Source organism: Pistacia vera, unplaced genomic scaffold (genome assembly GCF_008641045.1).
Source record: "Pistacia vera cultivar Batoury unplaced genomic scaffold, PisVer_v2 Contig260, whole genome shotgun sequence".
NCBI lineage: Eukaryota > Viridiplantae > Streptophyta > Magnoliopsida > Sapindales > Anacardiaceae > Pistacia > Pistacia vera.
Window position 1 is genome coordinate 784,897 of NW_022196069.1, and position 16,792 is coordinate 801,688.

Consider the following 16,792-nt stretch of genomic DNA (forward strand, 5'->3'; position numbering starts at 1 on the left):
ACTAAGCGACCCAATGTCAACAATAAGGAAGTTCCCCAGGTACAAAATGACACTTCTCCTGAAGTGCTGCTAGCCTAGTAAAGTATCATGGCGGATATTCCTTCGAGCTCACAACTGGACCCAACCGTAATGAATTACCTAGAGAGGTTCAACAATACTCTTCAAACGGTTAGTCGAAAGCTGGACCGTTTGGACCAGGTCGTGCCACCAATGTCTAACGAAGCAGTGTCACCATCAAAGATGTCTGTAGGTCACGCAAAGATGAGAAAAAGGACAAAGGCCTGAACCGTGCGCACTGCAGCGCATAAAAATAAGGGGAAACAAATGGCGACCAGTGAACTTGGAGGCTCCGAAGGGCTAGCGAACACTGGTCGTATAACGGGTAGAATACCCATGGCATTGCGACTTGGTGACATGTCGCAACCTAAGCTATCCAACGCCACGTCGTATGGCCACACCCATAAAAGTACAGGTCGGGGGAACTCCCAACCTACTCAAAGTAATGGTCTTGACCATTGCCACAAGGGAATCCCCACCATCCACGGGTCGGTTTTGACCACCGTGGGGGTCAGGAAAATTCCCCGAGCCATTCACTACCCTCACACGACTCTAACTAGCGTGTGTTAAGGTGTGTCGGAGCTTCCAATCGAACAGCGAAAGGGCCGGACCATCGATCCTTCCTCGATCGTAATCGTGAAGGTCGAATCCACGTTACGAAAAGTAACCCCTCGATAGCTCCGCTATCTTAGATCAAGGAGTTGTAGCCACAATTAGATCAGCTCAAGGCTCAGCAGAACGAACAGGGTAAGATCGTAGAAGCGTCCCCTTTCTCTCCTACAGTACTAGCTGCTCCTTTCTTGTCGAGATTTAGGATGCCCAACCTGCAGGCATTTGACGAAAATTCTGATCCGCAAGACTACCTCTACGAGTTCAATGACCTTATGGAGCTCCACCAAGTCTTCGACTTGGCCAAATGTCGTTGCTTAGCAGTGACATTAACCGCCCATGCCAAGCGCTGGTTTAGGTCGCTCCCTACGGGAACAATAAGCTCATGGCAATAAATGAGCTCGTTATTCTTAAGGCACTTCTAGGCAAACAGGAAGTTCTCAATACCTTTGAGTTATCTGAGCAATATACGGCAGGAAAAGGATGACTCCCTCCAATCTTATACAGACAGGTTTCACTGCGAACTCCACAAAGTGGCTCACACTCCTAAAGAGTCCATTCGAACTCTCATTATCGCAGGGGTTCGCCCATAGACTGACTTATGGAAAGAAATACAGTCAAAGGATGACGTTTTCCTCACTCGTTTCTATGACCTCACCGAAAAGTATCTCCGAATAGAAAATTCTGTGGCTATTCTCAATCGCCATAACCTCGGCCTATCAACAAGTGCTCCCAGCCGAGGGGAGAACAGTATAAAGGCTGATCGCAGTTGGGCTAATGATGATCAGCGAAAAGGGAAGAAACAATGATTCGAGTCCAAAAAATCTTACGCCTTAGTTCCTTGTCGCGATCGCGACAAGGATCAGTACACTGCTTTGAATGCGTAAGTATTGACAATTCTAGATACTCAGAGGAGCCAGCATGCTTGAATAACCGGAGCCCATGAAGAATCCTCATTCAGCTAGGAATAGCAAAAAGTACTGTCGCTATCACTGGGACAATGGGCATCACACTGATGAGTGTCGGGCTCTCAAGCAAGCAATCGAAGACCTCATCAAACAGAGGCACTTCAAGGAGTATGTCGACAGTCTAACTCCCATTCGGGAAAAGGATCAAGAGGAATAGAGGAAGAGGCATCGTGGTCGCAAGGGGCTCTACTATTTGGGGATCATTTTCAGAGGGGGAGAGGGGCCCTACCTTGCGGGGAACTCTTGAGGTGCCTAGGAAAGGTATGCCCAGGAAGCTCGCCATGACCCCTTGAGTTTGATGAGCACGAAGCCACGACCTACTAAGATCTGTAGGGAAGAAGACATTACCTTCTCTGAAAAAGACGCAATATGCCTAGATCACCCCCACGACGATGCACTCATCATCGCGCCTAAAATAGGCCGGAAACTAGACGAGGCAGACTTGAAGCCTACCTCTTTCCCCTTCTATGGTTTTACCAGGGATCACCTAATTCCTAAGGGAATAATTACACTCCCTATCACGTTGGGGGAAACCAATGAAGTGACGAAGGTGACGGAGTTCTCAGTGGTAGATTATCCGTCTACCTTCAATGGCATCCTGGGACAACCTCTATTACGGAATTTCAAGGCTATCACCTCTATCTATCATTTGAAAATAAAGTTCCCCACCCTGATGGGGATCGGGGAAGTGCAAGGATCCCAACATGAATCCCGCGACTGCTACATAAGGGTAGTCTAGATGGCGTGCAAGGGAAAAAAGAAGCCAGTAGGCACCCCCGAACACACCATGGCAATCAATAGGATCAAACCACGACCTGGACCAACAAAGGATAACATGGATCCTCTCGTCCATGAGTGTCCCTATAGCGGGTCAGTTGAGGACCCGTCTAAGCTGTCGGTCGATGAAAGCGAGCCAGCCAAAGTGTTAAGGATCAAGAGTAATCTCAACTTGCAGCTCGCCAAAAACCTGACAAGCTTCCTCAGAAAAAATATCGATGTTTTTGCATGGACTCACGCCAATATGGTTGGGATCAACCCAAACTTAATATGCCAAGCTCTAAACATTGACAATACAGTCAAGCCAGTCCGCCAAAAGAGAAGAGCAATAGACCCTAAACACTATGCCACCCTGAAAAGTGAGGTGGATAAGCTCCTCTTGAAGGGGTCCATTCGAGAGGCACTTTACTTGAGCTAGGTTGCCAACCTGGTCTTAGTAAAGAAACCCAACGGCAAATGGCAGACCTACATCGACTTCACCAACCTCAATAAAGCCTGTCCGAAGGATAGCTTTTCCCTGCCAAGGATTGACCAGCTCGTTGATGCCACTTCTAGCATGAGCTGCTGAGCTTTATAGACAACTACTCAGGATATAATCAGATCCTGATGTACGCGTCAGATGAAGAGCATACCTCATTTGTTACATATTAGGGACTGTATTGTTACAAGGTCATGCCCTTCGACTTGAAAAACGCTGGGACAACTTACCAGCGGTTGGTAACTATATGTTTTCCGAACAAATTGACAAAACAATGGAAGTCTATGTTCATGACCTACTAGTTAAGTTGCATGTCCCTTCAGATCACATAGCGCATCTTGCCAAAATTTCGACATACTCTGAAAGTACATAATGAAGCTCAACCCTCTCAAATGCTCATTCAAGGTATCCTTGGAAAGTTCCTAAGGTACATGGTCAACCAACAGGAAATCGAAATCAACCCCAAAAAGATCCAAGCTCTCCTCGATATGAGAAGCCCCGCCAGCAAAAAGCAGGTTTAGAGCCTAAATAGCAGGATAGCGACTCTAAGTCGCTTCATAGCGAGAGCAACAGATCATTGCTTGCCATTTTTTAATGTGCTTAGGGACAACAAAAAGTTCGAATAGACTCTAGAGTGTGAACAGGCCTTTCAGAGTATAAAGGAACACCTCGGAAAACCACCTCTCATGTCCAAGCCTCTTCCCAAGGAAGTCTTACTCCTGTACTTGTCCATCTCTCAGCATATGGTTAGCGCTGCCCTCATCTAGAAAGAAGGCAAAGTTCAGTGGCCGGTATATTACGCAAGCAAGCAATTGCTAGACGCTAAAATGCAATACCCAAAAATAAAGCGATTAGCTTATGCCCTGCTAATCGCCTCCAGAAAGCTACAACCCTACTTCCATGCCCATATAATGTTTTGACCAGCTACCTGTTCAGGAAAGTCCTTTAGAAGTCGGAGGCTTTAGTTAAGTTGCTTAAGTAGGCAATGGAACTGAGTCCGTTCGATCTATATTACAGACCAAAAGCGACCATTAAAGGGCAGGCTGTTGTTGATTTCATCTCAAAGTTCTCATACCAGCCTGATTGAGGACCCAAGAAACCAACCAGCGAGGTTGTCCAAGAGAACGCTCAGAAACTATCAACTTGGAGCCTTTATGTTGATGGTTCCTCGAACAGAAAAAGGGTCAGGGCAGGTCTTCTCCTCCTCAATCCTGAAGGGACGCGCATTCATGGAATCCTCTAGTTCGGGTTCCAGGCTACTAACAATGAGGCTGAGTATAAAGCGCTACTCACTGGTCTGCGACTAGTAAGAGAAATGGGATCCGAGTGATCAACATTCACAACGACTCCCAATTGGTCGTTAATCAGATCTTGGGAGAATACCAAGCCAAGGAAGAGAACATGATCAACTAACTAAAGAAAGCAAAGGTTGCACTCGAGCCTTTCAAGCATTTCACGATCACGCAAATCCCAAGAGACAGTAACTCTGTCGCGGATGCCTTGACAAAAATAGCCTCATTGCTAGACTCGGATGTACCAGACAATATCCCAGTCCAGCACATAGGAATCCTGAGCATTAGTTTGCCTAAACGAACAGTAGCCACAACCGAATCAGTCTCTTGGATGACCCCAATCATTCTGTATCTTCGAGATGGGACCCTACCCAGCAACAAAACTAAGGCAAAAATCCTGCGCACCAGAGCTTCTCGTTACACCCTCATCGGGGATCAGTTGTACAAGCGAGGATTGAACGCCCCTCTCCTCCGATGTGTGACCGACAAGGAGGCAAATTATATTATGAGGGAGATACATGAAAGGATCTGTGATAATCACACTGCCGCTCGATCCTTTGCCAATAAGATTGTCCACGAAGGATACTATTGGCCCCTGCTTCAGGAAGACATTTTCAACTTTGTAAAAAAATGTGACAAGTGCTAATGGTTTGCAAACATCCCACGAGCTCCTTCTCACCAGCTGACTATAATGACCAGCCCCTGGCTATTCTCTACGTGGGGAATTGACCTTATTGGGCCTATGCCCACTGAGAAAGGGGGCGTCAAGTATGTCGTGGTTGCAGTAGATTATTTCACAAAAAGGGCAAAAGCCAAGCCCCTGGCTGCGATCACCACCAAGAAGCTCAAGGACTTTGTCTTCAAGAGCATAGTGTGTCGATATGGAATCCCTCATACTCTCATCTCTGATAACAGTAAGCAATTCGACAATGAGGAATTTAAGCAATTCGACAATGAGGAATTCAAGCAATTTTGCAACGAGCTGGGGATCCACAAAAAGTTCACCTTAGTCACCATACCACAAGCCAACGATCAGGTTGAAGCTATTAACAAAACCATCAAGCACACCTTAAAGGTCAAGCTTGGCGCTTCCAAGGGTAATTGGGTCGATGACCTCTCTGAAGTTTTGTGGGTATACAAAACAACTCCTAGAACCTCCACTTCGGAAACACCCTTCTCACTAGCATATGGCTGTGAGGCAATGATCCTGGTAAAAGTGGGGACTGGTTCACTTCAGAGAGACCTGTTTGACAAAACGGACAATGAAGTGCTTCTACGCGTAAGCCTAGACCTAGTCGAAGAACATCATGACAAGGCTCGATTAAGAATAGCATCTTACCAGCAGCGTGTAAAAAAGTTCTTCGACTCCAAGGTCAGAAGAAGAGACTTGCAGGTCAGCGACCTGGTTCTACAAGAAGTCCTTCTCGGTACAAAGGAACCAAGCATGGGGGTATTATGACCCAACTGGGAAGGTCCGTACTGTATTGCTAAAGTGATATAACTAGGGATGTATCACCTCAAGAGGCTTAACGGTTCTGAAGTACCGAGAGCTTGGAACACAAAGCATCTTGACCCCTATTATCAATAATTCCAGGCTCACTCTCAGTGTTCCATCTTTTTTACTTATAAAGTTTTCCTTGTAACCTTCATGAATGCGATCTTTCTTCTTCACCTTGAATAAATGTTTACATGATCTTGTTCATTGTAATATTTTTATAAGTTTCTCAATGAGATGTAATATCAGTTTTGTAAAGCACTCGAAATTGTAAAAAGATACTTTTTTCATTCATAATTTACGAAAGTATAGTGAAAAACCAAAAAAGAAAAGAGTTAGAAAAAGCAGAAAAAGATAGACAAATCACTAGGCTTCATCTCCAAGATGCAAGCGCGACCTCGTCATCCCCTAGTTGGTCGCTGGCTGTTAGGTCAACCGCTGGATCCGCAGGAACATATTCCCCTGGCTAATCATCCTTCGGAGTGGGCTCTTGTCCCTCAGCCTCATCGTCAGCTCAAGCCATGAAAGCAAGGATGTCTTGATAATCAGGCGGGAGGTCAGAGAGAACCATTCCCAGGTTCCTTGCCCGCAAAGCATAAATGGCTTGAATTGCCCAGTCGGCGACTTTCCCTTTGAGCTCAAGATTCTATTGCTTCATCTGGTCAATCAGTGAAGTGACCAACCCTCGGGAAAGCTTGAGGTCCGTTTCCAACGCTCTTCTCTACTTCTCGGAGGTCTCCCACAATCTAGCTCTCTCTTCTTCCGCCCTCGCGAGACACTCTGAGTTTGCCTTCAGCTCCTTCTCTTTCTCGCCATCCTCTTTGGTAAGTCTGGCTACTGTTCTCCAGGGTTGTTTGACCTCTTAGCCTTTCCTTTTGAGTTTGGCCTTCTGGAAATCCACAGTGCTAAGGGCGAAGTTTTTCTCCAACAGTTATTGATTTGCTTGGAGGTTGAGCGACCTTGCTTCCACATCTCGATCCTCGAGATCCTTCTTTAGATTGGCATTCTCTTCTTTCAGGCCGTGGATCCCTCCGACATAGTCTAATTTGACCTTCTGTTGGGCCATGTGCAAAGCTAGCAAGGTCTACAAAAGAAAGAAAGCGAAAGTTAACTCCCATTTTTTCTGAAAATTATTAAAGCCAGAAAATCAACCAAGTTTGAAGTCCTCGATGAGGACGAATCGCCCTACCTGGCTTTGCAGCTGAAGAGTAATGGTCAACAAGTCCGTAGGCCGGGAAGCCATGAACTCCTCAAAGGCCGAAGCTAGTTGACACTCCCGCAGGGTGTACACCACCAACTGCAAATGCTCCAGAAGTTGCCCCATGGAGTTTAAGAGTGGTGTATTTGCCTTTGTAGGAAATGGCAACTCATTGACCTGCTCCTTGCCCGCTCTCTTGCGGGGGACCATGGTTTCCCCCTCTCTTTGGCTCAAGCTCTCAAGGATCACGGAGACGCCCAACGGGCGTCTCGAGTAGAAAGCCTGGTAAGGTTGCAAACTCCTAGGCTGCACCCCAACGCCCTTTGACTCGAACTCCGATTCGTTGACTTGTAGCTGTTTTCTCTTATTAGTCTTTTGGCCCGCGGTCTTCTGTTTGGGAGGACGAGCAGCCGTAGGCTGAGGAGCTTCCTTATGTTGCTCTAGAGGTGTTCGCCCTTCGATGCCAATTTGTATCCCCCTTGTGGGGATATCACATGGACCATCTCGATTAGCTCAGGCAGATCGACCTAGGGAAACACAAACTTTCTCAGCACCTTGGGCAGCATGATTGCTGCACACCATAAAAATGTTAGTAATACAAGTCGCCACAGGCAACCAAAAAGTATTCTAAGTATGGGGGATACTTATGGTCCGACTCTAAGGATGCTTTCAAGTTGAAAAAGCCGTACTTCCTCAAATTCCTCAAATTAGCAACGGTCACGAGTAGCTTCGCGTCACGACAGTGGTTGGGAAGACGGCCAAATGAGACAATTCGGTTGTAATTTGTTAGATTTCCCAACCTGGTCGTCTTATTTCCTACAAAGAGATAGAAAGTTTCGTCAGATACAAAAACCAAAGGTATAACAACTCGCAAATGGAAAAGAAAGACGTACTTGGCTCCCTGAACTAGCAAACGGCCATCGTATTCAAAAAAGAAAAACTTTGTTTCATAAGCCCCGACGTTGCTGGGGTAATTGAAAATTTTTCTCTCGATCGTGGATCGCTTCGAGAGATAGAAGGAATCTTTGTCCTTGCTCTTCTTCAGATAGTAAAAGCACGCGAGCTCCAGTACTATCAGCTCGCCAAGGTCATCTTCGCCACATGCGATATATATAGCAATAGCTATCATAAACGCATTGAGCGTTAACTGCATTGGCGCGACCTCGAAGTGGTCAAGAATTTACCTTACGAAGGGATGAAAAGGTATCAGTGCCCCACACTTAAAGATCATCTCTGAGATCGCGGCCTTTCCCTCTGGGGGATTCCGAGCCATACGGTTTCTGTGCTTGTAGACATCCACACTAAGTGTGTATTGGTCCACTGCCTTTTGAATCTCCTCTCGGGTGATCACCGACAAGGTCTTTGGCATAGGACCCGCTTGGGTGGCTAACGCCTGCAAGCTCGTGCCTTCGGCTCCCCTGGTCGCTGAAGCGTCCATTGTTCCTAAGGTCTGAAAAGGGCCGACGTAATAAAAAATAATAAAAAGTAATATGTGATAATATATAATAAAAGATAGGAAAAAGGCTCAGTCTTCGTACGATGTTCCATACGGTGACGTGGAAGGACAAGGGGAACCCTAATGCATCCTTCTAAAACCCTAGTAAAACCCTCAAAAACCTTCTGGGAGTTAACCCCCAGGGATCTGTGCCCTAAACTTCTCATTTCAAGGAAGACTAAACCCCTCTCCCCACCACTGTCTGGGGACATGCACTGCAAAAGCCCACAGGACAACCCATGCTCACCATTACCAAACAAGTCATACAGAACCGTTGAGCGATGGAAGAAAGTGAGAGAGAAACTCTTCTTACCTCTTGGTGGCGTGGGAAGAATTTTCTATCATAATGAACGGTGCACATCAACGGAAGAATGTGGGCTGACTGTTGCGAAAGCTTTGTTTCTCTTTCTGAGAATGAGAGTTTATGGTAACAAATCTGAAGCAAATTCAGATTTTATAGGCAAAAAGGCATCGATTGGGTTTCCTGAGTAGGCGACGTTTGGGCGAGACACAATCCTCACCTTTGATTACAACCATGTATCATTAATCTATGAGAAAAGTAACTCCCACACTTCGAAAAGCCAATCGATGTTTCCCTCCTTTGGAATAACCAAACGACGGCACAGTTACCCTTCTCCACATTAAATGCGCCCCTATCCGCATTTAATACCCTAACAGAGAATGCCGTTTTAGCATGGCTTGCATTAAATGTATATGGCTGACACTTATTGCGTAATGGACAAATCTGTCAGAAGCAAGAATATTTTATTGGTTAGGTAAACTATCACTTGCAATGGATAACATCTAAAGTGGTCGTTCGAATTAACACTCTTCATCGTGCGTTGGTTTCAAGGCAACACAACCCCTCGCTTTTGATAAAAGAGGTAATAAGGCTTTCTCAGGTCGCGTGATAGAGTTGAGGCTCATGACATATTGATACGACACTGATTACGAGCTGATCCAGGTCGCTGAACCTACCATAAAAAAAGTTGTGTCAAGTTGCTAAGTATAGTTCTCAGGGATCCATGCAGCTCGATCGGTTGACAACCTAATTCGCAACATAATCATAAAGTTCTCAAGGTTTAATCCTTAAACCTTAAGAACTAGGGGGCTTCTGTTATGCTCAAGAACCAGGGCTAGCGTAAGCATGCGTCAGCAAGAACTAATCAGAATTCAGGAAGGTTTTCTGACACTAGGATGCAACCACATCCTACAAGGACCAGAGGGGTAAGGCCATCGTTAATAAGGCAGGTGAACGTTAGGCTTATGGGTAGTTAGGAATTGTCCACCTACTGAAGCTATGTATGATTTAAAGATACCTCTCGTACAGGCAACCAATGGGAAGCGGGTTAGGAATTGTAACACACCTGCCCACACACAGAATCATGATTGCCATCTTGGGTCCTCCCACTATAAATAGAGGGCTCTCCTCCATTTTACAAGATTGGCTTATTCACCATCTGAACTCTCCCTCTCTCCCTCTCTACCCATTCATTCTCTCTATTGTAATTCAGCTCGCCGAGTGCAACCTGACTGTAACCCACTATTAATATAATCACAGTGGATGTAGGATTCACCTTAGAACATCCGAAACACTTTAAAAATTGTTATCCGCTCCATCTCTTTCTTTGCATTTCCATATCACATGTGATTTCTAAGTCCGCTTAGCACTTTACACATGCGAATAGTTGGTGTCAAAATCAAGCATCAACACCACTTTTTTCCTATGAATATGTCTTCTTGCAATACAAACTCAAGCACACCAAACCCTTTTCTTTTTTAATTCTATCTCCATTCACAAAGGTAAGCACAATACATATTGAGCACACACTCAACAGAGGACTCTTTTTCCAGTAGCCAAATACTCAGCTCGACTCTGATAGAATTTAAGGTGGGCCTAACTCCTTACCCAATAAGGCCTTGTTGAATGGGAGGATTACCCCCTCTTATAAACTAGTAGGTTTGAGGGTGCCTAGTTGGTGTAGGACTCCAACACTCTCCCTCACGGTCAGGGGCGGATCCAAAGTGTATTAAGGGTGGGCCATGGCCCACCCTCAATTTAAAAAAAAAAAAATTAAATACATTATCTTATTTACTTTGACTTTGGCCCACCCTTAATTTTTATTGTAAAATATTAAAAAATTATGGCCCACTCTCAATTTTGGAACTGAAAGTCTTGGCTTATATGGTTTGGCTCCAAGTGTAACATAGTCTAGCTATCGTTTTCCAACGGGTTTATAATATTTAAGTTGTTAAGTCGAAAATCATTTTTTATGCGCATCAACTTTGCTAAAGTAAACGATAAGCTATCGTAATTGGTCACATTAGTTATTAGTTGAGTAGATATATATGGTAAAACAGTGACACTTACCCATATAGACTATGAAATTCGAAGCACCGACTATTGTATAATAATATAAATATAGTGAACAAATTTATTTTAGTCAATCAATAAAATCCGATTAGAAAGAAGGCCCCTACATATATAAATTATAGAACTAGAAGCACCGACTACTATATAATAATATAAATTTATTTCATTCAATGATTCAATCAATAAAATCCGAATAGAAAGAAAGAAGGGCGCGTTATAATGAGCAAAGTGCAAGCTACATGTGAACAGTAAATTACTCTAATTGGTCTTGAGAATGGGGCCCAGCATTCGTCATCATACATGTCATTTTGCAATACTACGTTAACTGCTGCTACTCTTTGTTACAAAATGTTCGGAACACATCAATTATTGGGTCCATTTAGTTGAGATTTTTGACTTTTAGTTTAATTGTCTGCTTCTCATCATGATTTCATAATATAAAAATACAAATATAAAGACTTAATTAAGTTACATAAATTACACAAATCACTAAAATTTTAGGAGAGCTCATATAAAAATAGAGTTTAATTATAAATCATGTATCCTTTTTTTATTAATATTTTCAAACATTTTTCTTTCCTTATTTATGAGAAGGTGTAATATTTAAATTATATATATAGGGCACAATACTTTTAGTGTCACATCATTTTATTTATATAAGTTAGTTTGACTGAATTGAGTTTGTATACAAATTCATTCATTCATATTGTGTATTCTTATATATTAAAAAATTTATATATTTTTGCATGAGTACTTTATAAATATAATATTATTCTATTCTTATGAATAATGTTATACTTATAAACTCTTTGTAATAAAGAGATTAATATAAAATTACGTGATATTACTATTTAAATGACATACCAATTAATAAATTGATTTTATCATATAAATTTTGTCATATCATTTTGTATATATATTATTAAGTTATGTGCATTTAAAACTTTTCATTATTGTCTATATAATTGCTTACAATGTCTTTGTGATGAATTCTTGACAAGATTAATTAATTTGCCTTATTATAAAGTTCCGTGTTGGGTAAAAGCAGCAAAACGTAAAATCAAAGATCGATATAGGGAAACATCTCCTTGCATGCGGCGAAAAGACTTGCTAATTATGCGTGATAGTCGACCTTCTTTTCTCATCCTATATTTCTGTATAGAAATATTATCTCAATACCAATTAAAGCGTGTCAGCTTGACCTTTTGATTTTTCGTATATTTTTTTGATAGATTACTTTTTTGAAAAATAATTTTTACAATTTTAACAGAGATTTCAGACAAATTTTAAAATTAATTAAAATCTATCTGCAAATTAATTGTGTTATGTAATTATATGAATTGTCAATGAATTTTTTGAGCCCCTTCTTTATTTTTTCACTTTCGTTATTTGGAGGTCGATAAAATAAGATTGTATATTAATTGATGATAGAAGAAATCTTAATCCTTATAGGTTAAAATAAAGATAAAGGAAAAAAAAAGCATGCAAATAGTGAACAGAAGAAATCTCAAGTATAACTCGGGAAACTGGATAATTTACATGACAACATAAGACGAGCAAACTACTGAATAAAATATGCTCATCAGGTACAAGCCAACTGATAATAAGCACTACAATGACCAAAGCAAAACAAATAATACTCCTCTTAAGTAGTAACTAATACACAGAACAGAATACTAATCTCAAGAAATTGATATATGATTTGCATGGTCTGTTATTTCTTCATACGAGGAAATTCCTATAGATATATATATGTGTAGGTGCTGATCAATTGGAAGATGGGGGCTTATGGGGTGGCTTGTGGTAGGGCTTTGGTTCCTTCTCTCCATGAGTTGGTGGCTTCAGCTTCCTGGGTGGCTTATGTGAATCCTCAACTTCTCCATGAGTTGGCGGCTTGTGCTTTGGTGGCTCCTTCTCTCCCTTGCCACCGTGGCCAGGGAAATTAGGCTTGTTGGGTGGTTGCTCCTCTCCCTTGCCACCATGTCCTGGGAAATTAGGCTTGTGTGAGTCCTCAACTTCCTCCTCCAACATGTGTCCATGCGGTGGCTTGTGTTTGGGTGGTTGCTTCTCTCCCTTGCCACCCTGTCCTGGGAAATTAGGCTCGTTGGGTGGCTGTTTCTCTCCCTTGCCACCATGTCCTGGGAAATTAGGCTCGTTGGGTGGCTGCTTCTCTCCCTTGCCACCATGTCCTGGGAAATTAGGCTTGTTGGGTGGTTGCTCCTCTCCCTTGCCACCATGTCCTGGGAAATTAGGCTTGTGTGAGTCCTCAACTTCCTCCTCCAACATGTGTCCATGCGGTGGCTTGTGCTTGGGTGGTTGCTTCTCTCCATTGCCACCATGTCCAGGGAAATTAGGCTCGTTGGGTGGCTGTTTCTCTCCCTTGCCACCATGTCCTGGGAAATTAGGCTTGTTCGGTGGTTGCTTCTCTCCCTTGCCACCATGTCCAGGGAAATTAGGCTTGTGTGAGTCATCAGCTTCCTCCACCAACATGTTTCCATGCGGTGGCTTGTGTTTTGGTGGTTGCTTCTCTCCCTTGCCACCGTGTCCTGGGAAATTAGGCTTGTTGGGTGGTTGCTTCTCACCCTTGCCACCATGTCCTGGGAAATTGGGCTTGTGTGAGTCCTCAACCTCCTCTACCAACATGTGTCCGTGAGGTGGTTTGTGATTTGGTGGTTTGTGTTCTGGTGGCTTATGCTCATTTTTGGGAGGCTCATGATGGTTATCAGCAAGTGAGGAAGTGATGAAAAGAACCACTCCGAGAAGGAGCAACACTGGTAAGTATTTGGAAGACATTTTCGAGTTTGTGGAAAACTGAGAAGATTGAGTGCCCTTTTATAGGGAACGAGGGAGCTAGCCATCGTCATCACTTATGTAAGCCTCATTTGTCTTTTATATCACTGCTACTGAACTAGTTTGAGTGCACATGCACATGCACATGCACAAACGATACATTTCTTTTGATATCTTCTTCTGGTTGCATTTTTCAAGGATAATGTGAAAAGGGCCGATTCAAGCCCTCTAATTTGAAAAATTTTACAATTTGGCAGAGGTCAAGGCCTTGTTGTAGACTTTTTTCTTTCTTCTTTTACTTTTTTACAGTAAATTTCGGCGGAACCGGGAACTTCTCCCATTGTTTTCTCTTTAAACATTTCACTACCATCTTTAGGTAATCACCCAGACATACATTATCTTCCTGATACTTTCGTAATAAATCTCCAAAATAATCTAAATTTCTACACCGATCAACTGCGAAGTATTGATACATGTCTTTGATTTCAAGCATAGAAAATTTTCTGGTTAGACCAGTAGCTTATCTCATGAGCATATATCATGTATCCATACTATGCTGAAGTGATTTTGAAAAAAAGGCAAAAAAATAATGCACAATATTATATATGGTAGCTTTTTGTTGACGATACACATGAAAGGGTAGTACCATATATCATGTATCCATACTATGCTGAAGTGATCCTGAAAAAAATAATGCACGATATTATATATAGCAGCTTTTTGTTGACTGTAGACGTAAAAATCTACCAGTACAGAAGGAGGGACTGATCCCGTGAGATTGAGGCCACTAGCAATCTGCTGTACCTGCACACGTAAAGAAACACATGTGAAGCAACGGAGAACACCGGGGTGGTGTTTGCCGTAGGCACTCCGACGCTCAAGTCAACAAGGCTGAAAGGCTGATTTAGTGAGGGCTAGAGAGTAAAAAAGTTACCAGAAGTCTAGTTGGGGACTGTGACTGCAGCTGTAATGTGAAGTTCTCAAGCTAGAACTCCGAGGTCTATAAGTGTAGTTTAATCTGTCTTGTGAGAGGGATGACCTCTGTTTAAATAGTGACTGTCTGATCTCCCAATCCTGGTAGGATTGGGAGTTCTCATTGTAATCGTCCTCCCCTTGTGATGTATCCTTTGCCCCCCATATCCTGGCGTGAAAGGGAGTCCAAGTATGATTCGGATACGGGTGTTGGAGGAGTTGCGGTAGTAGTGGACTACCCTATTAGAGTTCAAGTAAGAGTGCGATCCGTAGTTGACTGTGGGCTTCGAATTTGGCCATAGGCCCAGGTGGTGTGCTGGGAGCAGGAGGCCTAGGTCCAGATGGTATGGACTGGCTATTCTTCACACTGAATGTGCTTCATATGGGGAATTCTGGCCCGGGCCGCATCGAGATTAGGCCTAGGCTTAACTCTGTCAGATGTGTTATCCTATTTGGGCTGATGACTTTTTTTGGCTCTGACTGTTTGTCCCCCACTCTCTGAGTTAAGGTCTGCTTAACTTAGAGAGTAGGAATCCCCCGAGGCGTCTCTGGTCATCCTCTGCAGTCGACCGATCGCTAGCACGATCCCGCTAGAAGTTAATGTCTCCAATGTAACTGATCGGTCGGGTGGAGATGGCGTGTGGTCAAGAGTCATTTGGTGTCCTTCGCGGAGTCATGTTGTGCACCCAGTTCAAGGGGATGTGGTCGATCGGTGTGCAAGGCCAAGCAGATCGAGTAGGGGCAATCCATCTGTGTACAAGTAATCACTCGGTGTGTCCGACTGAGTGCAGAGATGAACAGTTTACTTATCACAGGTGTCTTCGATCGGTATGCCAGGTCGAGTGAGTAAACAAGTTAACCGAAGGCGAGCTCGCTCGATGTATTAGGCCGAATGAGTAGATGAAATCGACTCGACCGGTTTGCTTGACCGCATGGAGGATACTAGAGTGATCGCTTGGGGCTATCTTTACTAGGTGCCATTGGACCAAATGGGTGAGATTGGGCCAAATGTTCGCTCGGGCTGAGCGGTCTGATCCAGGCCAAGGGTTGTGCGAGTGCTAACAGTACCCACTCGTCCTCTAGGGAAGACCGAATATCCAGGCCCTCTTGTCTCACTTGTTTCAAGGCAAAAGGTCTGGTAGACTATTCCGGGCCAGTCGCCCCGATTGGGAGAATCTCCTAGACATGAAGCATGGGAGTGTCGGCTTCGTTACGAGAGCTAGCATGTTGCAATGTGTTGGCTCGGTCGGGTAGGAAGGGCGATTGAATCTTTAGACAGGTTAAGTTTATGATTTGATCGGTGGCGTAGGGTGGGGTGAGTTGTGATAAAGTCATTAAGTTTGAAAAGACCGGGTCGATCGGTGTTATAAGGAGAGTGGTTATCCAATACTTGGTTCCTGGGGAGTGAGGATTCTAGAGTTGAGTTGGTTCGTTGGTCGATCGATCGGTTGGGTAGAGTGGATACGCTAAAAATGTCTGGTTCGGGGTCGAGTGGTTCTGGTGGGGCTAGGGCAGATGTGCAGAATGAGTACGAGAGTGTCCTACCCATGGTAATGATGCCCGAAGGGGCTGTTCCGGTAGGTATACCGACCGGTGTGAACGTAGCTGCCCAAGGGACGAATGTTACTAAGCCGAGTGGTTTGGGTCAGCAAGGGGGGACTGGGGAAGATTCAGGAGGAGTTGGTAGTCCATCTTCATCCAGTAGTGGCTCTGAGGATGAGCCGAGTCAACAAGGAAATGGGATTCTAAGCAGGGATTATCTGCCCATGCTTAAAGAAAATGACGTGTGGTAGCTCCGGACAATGTATCACATTCCTGATTCGATCCAGATCAGGGCCCACGCTTGTACGAAAGGGTCGACTGGGAGGTAAAAGGTTGGGTAAGTGTTGGTGATAGGGTGATCGAGTTGGAGATGGGAGAGACGACTCGAACTGAGGACACTTAGCTTAGTTTTTCCTTTAACTCCTGTATTTTAGGGCCTGTGATGCCCTTTTTCTTAGCATGTGTGCTTTTCATTGTACTATGAACTGAGCCGTTTTGAGGCTGTTTATATGTTATACTTGTTGTTATGTTTTTTGATGCTTTCTTGATGGGTGAGTGAGTTGTTGATTGCTTCTTTGCTCGTAGATGTACTAGGGGTTAAACTCATATACTGGTGTTGACTTTGGTGCAGCTTAGTGGTTGAGTCATGTAGACTTCTCGTTGGGTTAGGTCAATGACTTGTCGATTTATGGGTGTAACAACCCTTCGCTCGGTCTGGCCAACTGAGTGTGTAGCTTCATGAGTC

At 43.8% G+C, this 16,792-nt stretch overlaps 1 protein-coding gene across 1 annotated transcript; it reads right to left on the reverse strand.

Moving 5' to 3' along the window:
- Positions 1-12,232: 12,232 nt before the first annotated feature.
- Positions 12,233-13,542, reverse strand: LOC116132842 (early nodulin-75-like). The gene has a single exon (XM_031418514.1). The coding sequence runs from the start codon at positions 13,534-13,536 to the stop codon at positions 12,511-12,513; it is 1,026 nt and encodes a 341-aa protein (XP_031274374.1). The 5' UTR covers positions 13,537-13,542; the 3' UTR covers positions 12,233-12,510.
- Positions 13,543-16,792: the final 3,250 nt, after the last annotated feature.